General features: G+C 37.5%; 1 protein-coding gene across 1 annotated transcript in view; it reads left to right on the top strand.

Moving 5' to 3' along the window:
- The window catches only part of ADAM2 (ADAM metallopeptidase domain 2), a 109887-nt gene that overhangs the window by 8776 nt on the left and 84016 nt on the right, over nt 1–17095 (top strand). The window contains exons 5-6 of the mRNA XM_061134911.1: nt 8742–8818; nt 12353–12521. Of these exons, the coding sequence (XP_060990894.1) occupies nt 8742–8818; nt 12353–12521 (246 nt within the window). The remainder of the gene's footprint in view (nt 1–8741; nt 8819–12352; nt 12522–17095) is intronic.

Genomic DNA, 17095 nt, shown 5'->3' with positions numbered 1-17095 from the left:
CTGAAATGCTGTTTTTGCTTTTTCCGTCTACCGTGCCTCACCAATACGTGCGGAGAAGGCAATGGCGCCTCACTCCAGTACTCTTGCCTGAAAAATCCCATGGACGGAGGAGCCTGGTAGGCTGCAGTCCATGGGGTCGCAAAGAGTCGGACACGACTGAACGACTTCACTTTCACTTTTCATTTGCATGCATTGGAGAAGGAAATGGCAACCCACTCCAGTGTTCTTGTCTGGAGAATCTCAGGGACGGCAGAGCCTGGTGGGCTGCCGTCTATGGGGTCACAGAGTCGGACACGACTGAAGCGACTTGGCGGCGGCAGCAGCCGCCGCACCAATACGTGAAACATGGTGATAACTAGTCTCGGAGAAATTCACACAGAAATGGTTTTGAGCCAAGCCTTCAACAGAAGAAGGTGGCCAAGGAAATGGGTTTTAAGATGGCAGGAGGCATATATCCATTCCCCCATGGGGAATGGGTCCAGGACCAGTGACGCTGAGTAAGCTAAGTCCCTCCATAGCATGAAACGCCTGGGCAGGCACACAGCAAGCAGGAGAAGGATATGAGTGGGCCAGGCCATGAAAGATATGCTGTGCCATGGAATTCCATATGGACTTCATCCCTACTGACACAAGGAACCGCTGGGGAAATTCCAGCCAGAACTGGCCTAGCCATGTTCACACTCACCAGTGGCTGTTCTGTTAGCAGTATGGAGGGTGAACCAGGGAAAGAGGTGGAAGGCCTTGCTAGCCTGGGAGAGCAGAAAAGAGATGACCACAAGTGCTGTGCAACTGGGGAATGAAGAGGCTCATCCAGTGCAGCCTCTGATAATACCCGCACCAGAAGCTCTGGTTGCCTAAGGTGGTGACTGGTAGGACTGGGTGAGCACCATCATCCTTTTATCACTGCTTTCTCTTTCCCTGGTTTCAGTTACCTACTGTCAGCCAGATGTATCAATGTAGGAGATGCTGAAGGTGTGGGTTTGATCCCTTGGTCCGGAAGACCCCCTGGAGGAGGTCATGGCAACCCACCCCAGTATTCTTGCCTAAGAATCCCATGGACAGAGGAGCCTGGCAGGATACATAGGCCATGGGGTCACAAAGAGTTGGACATGACTGAGCGACTTAGCACACACCAATACCTGTTTGATTTTTTGTTTGCAATCCTGATTTCTATGTAGCAAATTATACCATTATATTGAAGTGAAAGTATTTTTATAGACTAAGCTCTTAACAGGGAAAATAATAAATATGGTGAGTTCTTTAAATTTTGCCCAACAGAGTAGGCAAATACATGTGAATCATCTATGGAGTTCTCTATACAAATGTATAGATAATGCATACTGTTTAGAAGTCTTATGATATATACACTTATGCATATATATATATATATATATATATATATATATATATATATATAACAGACATACTATGTGGCATTGTGTGTGTGCGTGTGTGTGTATGTGTGTGTGTGTGTGAGTGTGGTGAAGGAGAGGGTGTGCATGCTCAATCATATCCACCTCTTTGTAACTCTATGGACTAGCCCACCAGGCTCCTCTGTCCATGGGATTCTCCAGGCAAGAATACAGGAATGGGTTGTCTTTTCGGTCTCCAGGGATCAAACCCACAGCTTCTATGTCTCCTGCACTGGCAGGCATATTTTTACCACTGAGCTGCCTGGGAAACCTCGAGAGGGAGAGAGAGAAGATAAAAAATAATAATAATAATAATATGCACGTAGCCACAATGTCCCACACCTACTTTTTATGTGACTGTATATACCTAACACCTAACTCTATTTCCTCCCTCCGCAGGAGATAGTCATGAAAAACAAATGTGTACTTAAAGAGACAAATCAAAGACTGTTTTAGCAATAACCTGAATGTAGCAAGTTATTGATTGCTGGCCTCAAATGCCATGTTGGCAAAGTATGTTTGCCAAAGCTTCAAGCCCATCTTCAGTGTAGGAAAAATCAGGAGAGTTTATTAAATTGGATTAGAAGCATATAAATCTGTTTTTCATGAATTCCACAGATGATTTTCATCCCTAAAATCTTGCTAACTAAAGGCTTCTCTACAAGAAACCAATTCAACCTATCAGACACAGAATTTGTTCGCTGATCATTTCAGTTCAGTTACTCAGTCATGTCCACTCTTTGTGACCCCATGGACTGCAGCATTCCAGTCTTCCCTGTCCATCACCAGCTCCCAGAGCTTACTCAAACTCGTGTCCATCACGTCAGTGATGCCATCCAACCATCTCATTCTCTGACATCCTTTTCTCCTCCTGCCTTCAGTATTTCCCAGCATCAAGGTATTTTCCAATAAGTCAGTTCTTCGCATCAGGTGGCCAAAGTATTGGTGTTTCAGCTTCAGCATCAGTCCTTCCAATGAATATTCAGGACTGATTTCCTTTAGGATGAACTGGTTTGATCTCTTTGCAGTCCAAGGGACTCTCAAGAGTCTTCTCCAATACCACAATTCAAAAGCATCAATTCTTCAGCACTCAGCTTTCTTTATAGTCCAACTCTCACATCCACACATGACTACTGGAAAAACCATAGCTTTGGCTAGACAGACCTTTGTCAGCAAAATAATGTCTCTGCTTTTTAATATACTGTCTAGGCTGGTCATCACAGGGTTGTTCCCCATGTCTGCAGCTTACTTTATGATCTCTTCAGGACAGAGAGATACTCATGCTGGTTAAAAAGTAAAATTACAAGATGGCGTAACAATCTGAAATATGTATGCATGTAAAAATAGATGTCAAGTTATAGGAGGCAGAAATGGACAGAAATGAAAAATAATTAAATTATTATTACTGAAGATTTAGACTTCTGTGTCTATGGTGCTAGTGATAAAGAATCCACTTGCCAATGCAGGAGACCCAAGAGATGAGGGTTCGATCCCTGAGCCAGGAAGATCCCTGAAGTAGGAAATGGCAATCTGCTCCAGTAGTCTTACCTGGAGAATCCCCTGGACAGAGGAGCCTGACAGGTTACAGTCCATGGCCCACAAAGAGTCAGACACAACTGGATGCACGTGCCCACACAAACACACACTCTCTCTCTCTCAATAATCAATAGGTGAAGTAGGAAGAAACTCAGCAAATATGATGATGACTTTAGCAGAACTATCAATCAACTTCATCAAATCAAAATTTGTAGGAGGCACACACAACAGCAACATTCTTACAGTTGCTAAGTTTATGCACATTCATTTTGAGTGCTAGTAGAAGACTGAGCAAGATATGGTAAAGGAAAACAGTGCAGGAAAATGACAATAAAAAACATGAAAAAACTGGGAAAGGAAATTGTATAAAAATAATAAACCTGTTCTGCATATAGGGTTATCATTACCATCTTTATAAATTCCATATATATGTGTTAGTATGCTGTAATGTTCTTTATCTTTCTGGCTTACTTCACTCTGTATAATGGGCTCCAGTTTCATCCGGGGGAACAGGATGGGGAATACATGTAAATCCATGGCTGATTCATGTCAATGTATGACAAAAACCACTACAATATTGTAAAGTAATTAGCATCCAACTAATAAAAATAAATGAAAAAATAATAATAATAATAAACCTTTGAGTACTTTATCGAAATTGTATTCTCTGTGACCTAAAATGATTTATTTATTGATTTCCAACTTTTCCAATCAACTTATGTATAAGATTGATATAATTTACTGATAATTTTGAAGAATTAGACGTGTTATCAGTCTGGACAATATAAACCACATTTGCAGGAAAGTAGGAAAGTAGTCAGAACCTGGAGGAAAGGAAGAGATATTTTCTCTTGATTGTATAAAGTGTGATTTATGCAGATGAAGCTGTATATGAACCCACAGTCAAAAAATACAAATACGATGATAAGTCAATGAAGTATCTAAAAAATGTAAGAAACTGTTAGTCTATGTCTAAAGAAATCACTCAAAAATTTGCACATAGAAAGTTTGATATAGGGAATTATTAACTGTAACAGGGATTAGAGTAAAAAAGAAGTAAAGAGAACTTTAAAGGACATAGGAATATCAGATACAAGAAGCAGTTGGCAACCCTAGGATGGGTTAAAGAAGCCTGTTTCTTTACCCCAGAGTTGGGATTGCTGAAAGTGGCATGACCATGAATCTGCGAATAGCAGAAGTCACTGTGGTGCTGTTCCAAATGATGTTGCTGTGAAATTTCTCTTCAGAACCATCCAAGGGAAATCTGCCCTTTGGGTAGCCAGGAGAGCTGCTCACGCGCTGTCTCACCAAACTCACTCCACTGAGGAAGGAGAGGGGCCTGGACGGATGGAAACTACTGGCTGAAGGGTGTTAGTGACCACCAGTCACTGAAGCATCCTGGCTTTGCCACAAGTGTGCTCTCTGTAGGAGCCTACCAAGCTAGCACCCTGGAACCAGACAGCAGAGCTGTCTTCCCATGCTCACCAGCACCCGGTACTAGCAAAGCTTGATCCATAGCAAAGGAAAAAATAATTAAGGGGCCCATATTCATTTGCACAAAGCAGGCGAAAGTTTAATTTGAAACTGAGTTGCAAGGCATTAATAATCAACAGAGCCTTACAACTTAGATTATTCAGTTTCCATATGTACTCATTTGAAAAAAAAAAAGAATTTTTTTTTTTTTTTGGCTGTTCCAGTCTTCGTTACTGTGCAGTCTTTTCCCTAGTTGCAGCGAGTGAGGGCTACTCTTCGTGGTGGTGTGCAGGCTTCTCACTACTGCAGCTTCTCTTGTTGTGGAGCACAGGCTCTAGGGCACAGGATCAATAGTTGTGACGCACAAGCTTAGTTTCTCCGTGGCATGTGGGATCTCCCCATACCAGGGACTGAACACGCCTCTCCTGAATTGGCAGGCAGATTCTTTACCACTGAGCCACCAGGGAAGCCCCCCATATGTGCTCTTTTATACACATTTGAACTCTGAAAAAACAAGAGAGTCACTCATTTCTAGTTAACAACATTCAACCACCCTTTTCACAATTAAAGCGATTTTCATTCTTTCACAAATGGATGAGACACACAATTACGTGTCATAGTGTCCGTTGGTAGCAATATTAAACTCTCCACAAATTCAGTCACAGTCCCGCTGAATGCTGTGTTAACATGATGTTAAATTAACTTGTAAAGTTAACCTCCAACCACTTGTATGTAAGCTGATGATAGAAGGGGGGGCGGGAGAAGAAAATGTTTGGTACATACAAATAAAGATACATAGGCATGTGGCAAGCCAAAATAACATATGCAAAGCTGCTAGAGTCTTCGCTTCTGTGATCAGTTATGATTGCTGTGTATGACTTCTTTTTCCCACTACCTGCCTTGCATTTCCATTGCTCTCAACCAGACCTACCAAAGCTTCTTATGAATGTTTACCTAGCATAATAACACAAATCTTCATTCCCAAACAGTCTGCATCCTTAATCATATCTTATTTTGGTTACTGTTATAGTCAAGTGGATTGAAGACATAGCACTTTTTAAACAACAACTTTCCCTACTGTGTTCAGAGTCAGAACCTCCAGCCACTGTGTTGGCCTGCTCATTTGTACAGTGGCAGAAGTAGCTCAAAATCTCCAGGTGGACGTTTCATCATCCAAAGTAGTAGAATCATTATTGTGTCTCTGGGTGGACAAATTCCCCACTGGTGGATGGGAGCTAAAAGTTATTATGGTAGAAAGCAAAAAAGCTACAAAATAGTTATTAGATATAATGTTGGGAAGGTGAGACCCCCATTTCAACACCTTATATCTGGACAAATGTATTGAGGCTCTCAGTGAAGCTTGCCATATACTGGTCTCTGATGCAAAGAGAACCCCAGCCTTTCAGAGTAATGTCTCCCAACTACCAGGGTAGAAGAGTGTTCAGTAAGCTAGTCTACCTTTAAATTAGATCAGCCACTTCCAGATGATAGAATGTATGGTTAGATAGGTACATAAACCAATGGTGATGGTGGTGGTTTAGTTACTAAGTCGTGTCTGACTCTTGCGACCCCATGGACTGTACTGGCCAAGCATCTCTGTCCATGGGATTCCCCAGGCAAAAAATACTGGAGTGGGTGTCCATTTCCTTCTCCAGGGGATCTTCCTGACCCAGGGATCAAACTCAGGTCTCCAGCTTTGCAGGCAGATTCTTTACTGACTGAGCTTTGAGGGAAGCCCACATAAACGAATGGCTGCACTTAATTCACTGAGAACAAAGTTTCTGTATCAGACACAACACTGTGTAGAAGACACGGCAGTGAATAAGGCGCTCTGTGAGTTCACGAGTGCTGATGCTAGAAGAAGCACCATGGACAGAGAAGGTAGTTTGTTTTTTTCTAACTGAATTTTTCTAACTGAACTTGGAACAACAGATTGGTTCCAAATAGGAAAAGGAGTACATCAAGGCTATATATTGTCACCCTGCTTATTTAACTTATATGCAGAGTGCATCAAGAGAAATGGTGGACTGGAGGAAGCACAAGCTGGAATCAAGATTGCCAGGAGAAATATCAATAACCTCAGATATGCAGATGACACCACCCTTATGGCAGAAACTGAAGAACTAAAAAGCCTCTTGATGAAAGTGAAAGAGGAGAGTGAAAAAGTTGACTTAAAGCTCAATGTTCAGAAAACTAAGATCATGGCCTCCGGTCCCATCACTTCATGGCAAATAGATGGGGAAACAGTGGAAACAGTGGCTGACTTTATTTTTTCTGGGCTCCAAATTCAATGTAGATGGTGATTGCAGCCATGAAATTAAAACACACTTACTCCTTGGAAGGAAAGTTATGACCAACCTACACAGCATATTAAAAAGCAGAGACATTACTTTGCCAACAAAGGTCCATCTAGTCAAGGCTATGGTTTTTCCAGTAGTCATGTATGGATGTGAGAGTTGGACTGTGAAGAAAGCTGAGCACCGAAGAATTGATGCTTTTGAACTGTGGTGTTGGGGAAGACTCTTGGCAGTCCCTTGGACTGCAAGGAGATCCAACCTGTCCTTCCTGAAGGAGATCTGCCCTGGGTGTTCGTTGAAAGAACTGATGTTGAAGCTGAAACTCCAATACTTTGGCCACGTGATGCAAAGAGCTGACTCATTGGAGAAAACCCTGATGCTGGGAAAGATTGAGTGCAGGAGGAGAAGGGGACAACAGAGGATGAGATGGTTGGATGGCATCACCGACCAAAGAGACATAGGTTTGGCTGGACTCCGGGAGTTGGTGATGGGCAGGGAGGCCTGGCGTGCTGCAGTTCATGGGGTCGCAAAGAGTCAGACACAACTGAGCGACTCAACTGAACTGATGCAATTTTAGATTTATATTACCTTAATTCCAGTGAGACACAGAGACATTTTCCCCTAAAACTGTTTATTTCCCTCCCTTCTGTGGTATTATTGTTGTACATATTACATTTATTAATGTACAAGCCCAACAGTTCACTGTTACATTTACTTTACTGTCTGCAGTCCTTTCCTTAACCTAGTACTTCTTTGTTTCCACTTACCTTCTATATGCTGTCATCAGCAAATATATTCTATTTCTTTGACCCAGTAATACGCTATGTACATTTTATGGTTTAGTCAGTAAGTGGTGTCTGATTCTTGTGACCCCATGGACTATAGCTGCCAGGCTCCGCTGTCCATGGATTTCCCAGGCAAGAATACTGGGGTGAATTGCCCTTTCCTTCTCCAGGGGATCTTCCTGATTCAGAGATCAAACCTGGGTCTCCTGCATTGTAGGCAATGTCCTGCAGTTCAGGCAAATTCTTTACCAACTGAACCATCAGGGAAGCATATATACATATTACTTTACTCTATTGATTTTTAAATCAGTTAAGAGAATGAAAGGGAAAATATGCCTTTATACTATGCTTTTTCAATTACATAGTAACCTTCTTGAGCTCTCTTTGAAATTTTATGTGGATTTGAATTACTATATGAGATCACTTACTTTCAACCTGAAGAATTTCCTTAAATATTCCATGTAAGGCCGGGCAAGTAATAACAAATTCTCAAAGTTTCTGTTCATATGGAAATAAATGTATTTTATTTTATTTTTAAACATTGCCTTGCTTGATATACAACCCTTGAGTAATTTTTTTTTTTCTTTAAGTACATTATGTTAGCCCTCTGCTTCCTAACCTTTGTAGTTTCTACAGAGAAATCTATGCAAATATCACTGGAGTTCTCTTTTAAGGTAATTAGTTTTCTCATGCTGCTTTCAAGATTTGATTCTTTGATTTTTAATGTTTTTGCTGATGCGTCTGTTTATGGATCTCTTTGTGTTTAAACTTTTTGAATTCACTGAGCTTTCTAAATGTGTGAATTAGTTTTTCAGTAAATTTGGGAGTTTATAATCCAATGTAATTTACTCTGCCATTATAATAAAGTAATTTTTAATTTGATAAATTTGGAAGTTTTTGGATTTATTTATATTTTTATATCTACCTTGAAAAAATAAGTCAGAAGAATTTGAAAAAATAAGTTTTTGATGATTTTTGCCTTGATCTTAATGATAGGAGCTATCATGTTTAATTTATAATAGAAAAGATCATGGAAATGTACTTATTCTTAGAAACTTGTAGGCACAATTTTGGAAAACTGAGGTTAAATGTTCATCTAATAATATTATATATCTGTCTTGGAAATAGTAAGTGTTTGATGCATACACTATATGTATATATGTTTTAAATATTTGAGAATAGTGCATTTAACATGAAGTATTCTGATAGAAGTGCATATGTTTTTCTTTATTTTTCAGAACTTTTGCTACTACCAAGGGGATATTGAAGGTTATCCAAATTCTATGGCAATCATTAGCACATGTACTGGACTCAGGTTGTGATATATAATTTTATGGTTGCAAAATGGAACTTTTAAGAAATAATTTTCAAATTTAGAAATTATATTCAGAAGTTTTATTTTTATTTTTAATTAATTTTTATTGAAGTACAGTTGATTTACAAAGTTATGTTAGATTCTACTGTACAGCAAAGTGAGTCAGGTGCCTGTGTGTGTGTGTGTGTGTGTGTGTGTGTGTATATATTTACACACATGTATTCATATATATATATATATATCCAATCTTCTTTAGATTCTTCTCCCATATAGAATATTACAGAGTATTGAGCAAAGTTTCTTGTGCTATTCAGGAGGTTCTTGTTGGTTATTTATTTTATATATAGTAATGCATATATGTCAATTCGCATTTACCCATTTATCCATCCCTCCACCCACCCCCATTGGTAACCCTAAGTTTGCTTTCTACATCTGTGACTCTATTTCTGTTTTGTAATTATGCTCATTTGTAACATTTTTTTTAATTCCACATATAAGTGGTATCAGATAATATTTATCTTTCTCTGACCAACTTCAGTCAGTATGACAATCTCTAGGTCCATCCATGTTGCTACAAATGGCATTTTGTACAAATGCCTTGTTGCTACAAAAAGCCTTTTATGGCTTTTATGGCCTTTATATCCTTTTTATCTACATCTTCCAATGTAGATATGTAGCACATCTTCTTTATTCATTCCTCTGTTAGTAGACTTTTAAGTTGCTTCCATGTGCCGACTGTTACAAATAGTGCTGCAGTGAATATTGGGGCACATGTATCTTTTCAAATTATGCTTTTCTCCAGATATATATCCAAGGGTCAGATTGCTATGTCATATGGTAGCTCTATTTTTAGTTTTTTAAGGGGCTACCATACTGTTCTCCATAGTGGCTGTACTGATTTATAATTTGACCAACAATGTAGGAGGGTTCCCTTTTCTCCACACCCTCACCAGCATTATTTGTTTGTACACTTTTTAATTATGGCCATCCTAAATAGTGTGAAGTGGTTCCTCATTGTAGTTTTGATTTGCATTTCTCTAGTAATTAGTGATATTAAGCATTTTTTTCATGTGCCATATGTATATCATCTTTGGAAAAATGTCTGTTTAGATCTTCCACCCCTGTTTTTGATTAGTTTGTTGTGTTTTTTGATATTGAGCTGCATGCACTATATATTTAAAAGATTAATCCCTTGCAAATATTTTGTCCTATTTCATGGGCTTATATTTTTGTTTTGTTGATGGTTTCTTTTGCTGTGCCAAATTTTTTAGTTATATTACATTGCATTTATTTTTGGTTTTATTTTCATTACCCTGAGAGGTGGATCAAAAAAGATCTTGCAGCAATTTATCCCAGAAAGTGTTTTGCCTGTGTTTTCCTTTAAGAGTATTATAGAATCCAGTTTTATGTTCAGGTCTTCAATTCATTTTGAGTTTATTTTTGGGAATGGTATTAAAGAATGCTCTAATTTTATTCTTTTACATATAGCTGTCTGGTTTTCTTTTCCCCAGCACCACTTATTGAAGAGATTGTCTTTTCTCCATTGTATATCTTGCCTCCTTTTCATAGATTAGGTGACCATAGGTCATAGGTTTAGCTCTGAAATTTCTATCCAGTTTCAATATTTCTATTATGCCAATGCCATACTGTTTTGATGAATGTCACTTTGTACTATACTCTGAAGTCGGGTAGCCTGATTCCTCCAGCTCCAGTTTTCTTTCTCAAGATTGTTTTGGCCATTCAAGGTCCTTTGTTTTTTCGTACAAATTTTAAATTTTTTTGGTTCTAATTCTCTGAAAAATGCCACTGGGAATTTGATATTGATTGCATTTAATCTGTAGATTACTTTGGATAGTATAGTCATTTTGACAATATTGATTCTTCAAATCTGAGAACATGGTATATCTTTACATCTGTTTGTGTCATCTTTGCTTTCTCTTATCAGTATCTTAGAGCTTTCTGAGTACAGGTCTTTTGCCTCCTTAGATAGGTTTATTGCTAGTTACTTGTTTCTTTTTGATATGATGGTAAGTAGATTGTTTCATTAATTTCTCTTTTGAATCTTGTATTGTTAATGTATAGAAATGCAAGAGATTTTAGTGTGTTATTTTGTATCCTACAACTTTACCAAGTTCATTAATGAGCTCTAGTAGTTTTCTGGTGGTATCTTTAGGATTTTCTGTGTGTAGTACCATTAATCTGCAAACAGGACAATTTTGCTTCTTTTCCAATTTGTATTCCTTTTATTTCTTTTTCTTCTCTATTGCCCTGGCTAGGACTTCCAAAACTGTGTTGAATAAAAGTGGTGAGAGTGGATATCCTTGTCTTGTTCCTGATCTTAGAGGAAATGCTTTCAGTTTTTCACTGTTGAGAATGATGTTTGCTATAGGTTTGTCATATATGGCCTATATTATGTTGAAGTATGTTCCCTCTATGTTAACTTTTTGGAGTGTTTTTATCATAAATAGGTGCTGAGTTTTGTCAAAACTTTTTCTGTGTGTGTTGAAATGATCATATGACTTTTCCTCTTGAGTTTGTTAATGTGATATATCACAGTGATCAATTTATATATGTTGAGGAATCCTTCCATCCCTGTGATAAATCCCATTTGCTCATGGTGTATGATTATTTAATGTGTTGTTGGATTCTGTTTGCTAATATTTTATTGAGGATTTCTGCATCCATGTTCATCAGTTATATTGGCCTTTAGTATTCTTTATTTGTGACATCATTATCTCAGTTTGGTGTCATGGTGGTGATGACCTCATAGAATGAGCTTGGGAGTGTTCCTTCTTCTGCAATTTTTTTGAATGATTTGGGAAGAATATGTGTTAACTCTTCTCTAAGTGCTTGAAATAATTCACCTGCTAAGTTTTCTGTCCCTGGCCTTTTGTTTGGAAGTTTTAATCACAGTTTCAATTTCAGTATTTGTCATTATCCTGTTCATATTTTCCATTTCTTTCTGGTTCACTCTTAGAAGCTTGTATCCTCAGAATTTGTACACTTCTTCTAAGTTGTCTATTTTAGGGCATATAGTTGTTTGTAGCAACTTGTAGTGTCAGTTATAACTTCTTTTTCATTTCTAATTGTATTGATTTGAGTCCTCTTCTTTTTTTCTTGATAATTCTGGCTAAAGGTTTATTCCTTTTGTTTATCCTCTCAATGAATCAACTTTTAGTTTCATTGACCTTTGCTAAGTTTTAAAGTGAGTAATGGCTTATCATGGGAAACTGTCATTAGAAAAGCATGGTATGAAAACTCTTGCCATGTCTCCTACTTCCCTCCTGAACTAAGGGTTTTTTTAGTATATGTGGAAATCTTATAGTATTAATTATAGCTAGATAAATGCCAATAGCATTACTACTACTCATTCCACTCAGTAAATTTGTGAATTCTTGGTAATGTTTTCCTATTTCACCACCCAAGGTTAAGACTGAAAATATCTACATACTATTAAAAAACGGATTGTTTAATTTTATTGACTTTAAGAAAAATGAATTATTTTATTTATTCACTTTTTTTTGGAATTTGTAGGGGCTTACTACAGTTTGAAAATGTAAGTTATGGAATTGAGCCCTTGGAGCCTTCAGTTGGTTTTGAACATATGGTTTATCAAGTAAAACCTAGGGATTCAAGTGCTTCTGTATATACTGAAAAAGAAATTGAGCCAAGAGAAAAGCCCTATAAGATACAAAATGTAGAGGTGAGTCATCAGTTGAGTAAACTATGTGGTTATTACTATGCAGCCATATAAACAATGTATTTTTATGATAAACCAGTTGCTTGCAAATTATTGAGAGAGAGCAAGACATACCAGACACTTCATGGCTTGTATTGTAAGTCTCAAAACTAGTCACTCAGTTTTCCAGAACTCCAAGCTGGCATTTTCTACCATTAGTGGCATCCAGATCTTTTTTGTCTGCAGATGCACTCCTTTTTCCATATCTATTATGTCTGAATTTTGATAAAATAAGCATGAGTGACATTCACATAAATACTGAAGACACCTATCTAGGATCCTGAGAAGAATCACAAGTGTCTTTTATGGCAACTGTCTTAGGGTAGGCCATTATACTTTCCTTATATCCTTATCCAAAGATGGAGAGACTTCTTCAATCAACAAAGAAGACTCACCAGAGTTTAGAAGATTAATGACCTCAGCTTCATCAGAGTTTCTCATACACCCACATTCCAATTTTTAGGATCTTACTTCTTTCAGCAGACACCCCGTGAGGGTAGAAGTTCAACCTGTATTGTAGTCCATTCACTCACAAAGTGAGATTCTGTGTTTGGTTTTCAACAATCTCAGTTCCACAGCTGCAATAGTTAAAAGGGTGTCTTCCATGACAGATATTTCTCTAGAAAAGTAGAACCAATAAGATGTGTGTGTGTGTGTCTGTGTGTCTGCATGTATGTATACACACATATACATATATTTGATATAAATACACAGAAAGAATGAGAAGATTTAAAGTAGACTGCAGACCAGCAGGCTGGAAACCATGGGAAAGTTGTGTTCAAGTCTAAAGACAGCCACTTGGAAGGAATTTTTTTTAACTTTTGTTTTGTATTGGAGCATAGCTGATTAAGGGGCTTCCCTGGTGGCTTAGAGGGTAAAGCGTCTGCCTGCAATGCAGGAGATCCAGGTTCGATCCCTGGGTCAGGAAGATCCCCTGGAAAAGGAAATGGCAACCCACTCCAGTACTCTTGCCTAGAAAATCCCATGGATGGAGGAGCCTGGTCGGCTACAGTCCATGAGGTCACAAAGAGTCGGACGACTGAGCGACGACATGTTCATAGCTGATTAATATATTGTGATAATTTCAGATGGACAAGCAACAGCACTCAGCCATACTTATGTATGTTACCATTCTCCCCAAAACTTCTGCCCTCTGCCCATCCAGACTGCCACATAACATTAAGCAGTTTCCTGTGCAATACAGTAGGTCCTTGTTGGTTATCCATTCCAAATACAGCAATGTGCACATTCTTGCTACAAGGTAATCCTTGTTCTATTAATACTTTCAACTGAGCAGATGAGGTGCATACATATTATGAAGGATAATCTACTCCACTAAAAGTCCACCAATTTAAATGTTTATCTTATCCAAAATTATTTTCAAATAAATAACCAGAATAATTTTTGGACAAATATCTGGGCATTTGTGGCCCGGTCAAGTTCACAGATAAAATTAACTATCACACCAGATTTACAAAATTTATTTCATATTTCCTCTAAAAGTTTTATTCTTTAATCTCTTGCATTTCAATATATGATCCAACTTTGATTTAATTTTTATAAAAAGGGAAGAAGGGCTCTAATTTCATCATTTTTCATGTGCATATCTAGTTTTCCCAACACCGTTTGTTGAAGAGACTCATCTTTTATTCACTGAATTTCCATGGCCTGGCCCTTTTATTTCAAAATCAGTTGACTAAAGATTTAGGGATTATTTCTGCACATGCACTCCATTGATCTTTATGTCTATTCTTATGCCAGAGTCACTTTTTTTTTACTGAGATATTTTTGAAATAAGTTCTGAAATTAGTAAGTGTGCATCCTTCAGTAGTGTTGTTTTTCAAGATTGTTCTGGCTATTCTTGATGCTGTCAATTTCCAAATAAATGTTAGCATTCACCTATTTTCATTTCCCAAAAATGACAGCTGAGACTGTGTTGATTCTGTGTTGTTTCAGTCCACTACCATGGAGTAAATGTTAATGGTGAAATAACATAAAAACTCCCTGGAATTTTCAACTCACTTTACTCTCTGATAACATTCTCCTGCCTCTCTCTATGTATCACCTTCTCTCTCTTTTCTTTATACACTCATATTCTAGATAATGATATTTCCTGTGTTGTACTCAGTTGCTCAGTCATGTCCAACATTTTGCAACCCTGGTAACTGTAACCTGCCAGGCTCCTCCGTGGGATTTTCCAGGCAAGACCAGTGGAGTGGGTTGCCATTTCCTTCTCCAGTATTTCCTGTGTTAAGTCTCAAGGTTTTTTTGTCTTATATATTATCTTGTATATTTTTTCATGGCTTTATCTAATGTAATTTATAGATCTCCCACTCTCATTCCATTTTTTTCTTAGTTATTGAGCTTATGTAGCATATGATGATTGCCCAAGTTAAACAAAATACACAAAACACACATGAACTATTTACCTACTTATATGTTTTTCTATGTCTGTCTGTCATCTATCAACATCTTCATGTCCCTTCTCCTTGAATATTCTTACCAGTGATCTTTGGCATCTTCTAATTTTAACTCTTTACTCCAACTATATTGCAATTGGATTACTTAGCAGTGCTCTCTAGTCTTCTTCCCTAGATTCAATTCTTTAGTGTTTACTTGACCAAAGCAAAATTTCAGGTAATTGGAGTCAACCTCATATAACACGTATACAAGAAATTGGTTTTCTTTACTGACTACTTTCTTTTACTAAATAAAATGACTTTTGAAGTCTTCTGAAATCTTAGCACCTACCCACCTTTCCAATGCACACATTTCTTGGCATTCTTTTAGGCACCTTCGTCTTAAATTTTTAATTGTTTTGCTAAGACAGACTATGTATCTTTTCTCTTGAAAGTTTCTTGTCCAGCAAATAAATGAATAAATTATTATCAACTAAATATCATCAGTCCTTATCTCAAAGATGAAAATGAATAAGGATTACTTCAGGAAATGTAAGTCAGCTAACCCTTATGTTGGGCATCCCAGGTGGCACAATGGCAAAGAACCCGCCTGCCAATGCAAGTGATGCAGGAGACACAGTTCGAACCCTAAGTCAGGAAAGTCCCCTGGAGAAGGAAATGGCAACCCATCCCAGTGTTCTTGCCTGGGAAGTTCCATAGACAGAGGAGCCTGGCAGGCTGCAGTCCGCTGGGTCACAAAAGAGTCGGACACGACTTAGCAACTAAGCATCAGCATCAGTAGCAGCTTATGTTGGTAAAACAAAGAAATAACTTTGAATCCTTCAAATCATTAATATAACCCTAACACAATTAATATAAATGCTTGTGTTTATCCTCCAGTAAAGCAGTGTCTTTTCCTTGTTTCATCCTAAATGGAAGGATGGAGTCCTATAAGCAAAACTATCATGAAACATTTGGTGCTTACCTTTGGATGGAAATTATAATAAACTGATTAGACTGTAAGGGGATTTCATTTGCATTGTTATGAAAAAAAAAAAAACCCAAGTCTTCAAGGCTTTAAAAGTATGTTTAAAGGTGGAAAAAATGAATGATCATGCAGCCCTGAATTTGTCTTAATGACCTTATTAACTTTTTCCCTTTAAATTACTATAGTCTTCACTTTCATCTTTGCTAAGTCTCAGATTAGTTTTTCCCTCTTTATTGCTCCTCTTTATGTTAAGGAAAATAGTTTAAGTAAAATGTGATAGTTTTGAACTTTCAAGGAATTAAATATCAGTGTAAAAAGAAAAAAAAATGCAGACTTTAAAATAAGCATAATAAAAAGTTTTCTCAATTTTTGAAATTTGATTCTCCTTTTTTGCTTCTATATATTTGTCCATTGTTTGTTGATGGTATTATAACTATTTTGAGTTAAATACACTACAATCTTAGAGTGTCCATAAAGACTCTCTCATAAGCTTTCCTTAGTGTATTCCTCCCAGGTTAAATTCATATAAAAATAATGATGGAAATAAGTAATATTTTACTAATGGTAGTTAAAACAAGTATTACTTTATCCCTAGAAATTGGCAGGGTGTAAATCACACAGATCATAAGCCCATTGGGCGTCACATTTGTGCCTAAGTTAACCACTGTGATCTGTGATGACAGTGTAACCGGATTCCACATCCTAAGATATCTATGGCACAGTTTAAGAAACTCAGTCATTTTGTTTCTCTGTTGCTCACATTTTTCTGAGGTTATTTATACAAGGATTAGCTTTATCTTCAGATGGAATTCCACCCCTCTAAACAGAGGTGCCCTTACTCTTTCAAGGTCACAAATAAAATCATAACACACAATAATGTATGATGGAATCATTAAACTAGTGTAAATTCACATACAGTGGTGATCAAGGGACGATGTCCTTCAGAGCAGAGAATCAAATGAGTAGCCCTGTACCAGTGGAAGGTAAAAGTTATTTTCTGAGTAAATTAGTTGATTGTTTTCTGAGTAAATTAATTAACTGAACAGATGCAAAAGAGGCAACAAAGGCAGTAGTCTGAAAATTACTTCTATTTTCATATATAAAATTGAATTTCTAACATTGAATTTGTGAAGTAGTGACATTACTTAAAA

Source organism: Dama dama, chromosome 32, assembly GCF_033118175.1.
Source record: "Dama dama isolate Ldn47 chromosome 32, ASM3311817v1, whole genome shotgun sequence".
In the NCBI taxonomy this organism is placed as follows: Eukaryota; Metazoa; Chordata; class Mammalia; order Artiodactyla; family Cervidae; genus Dama; species Dama dama.
The sequence above is the reverse complement of the archived record's forward strand: the minus strand, read 5'-3'. Positions and strand labels throughout refer to the sequence as shown.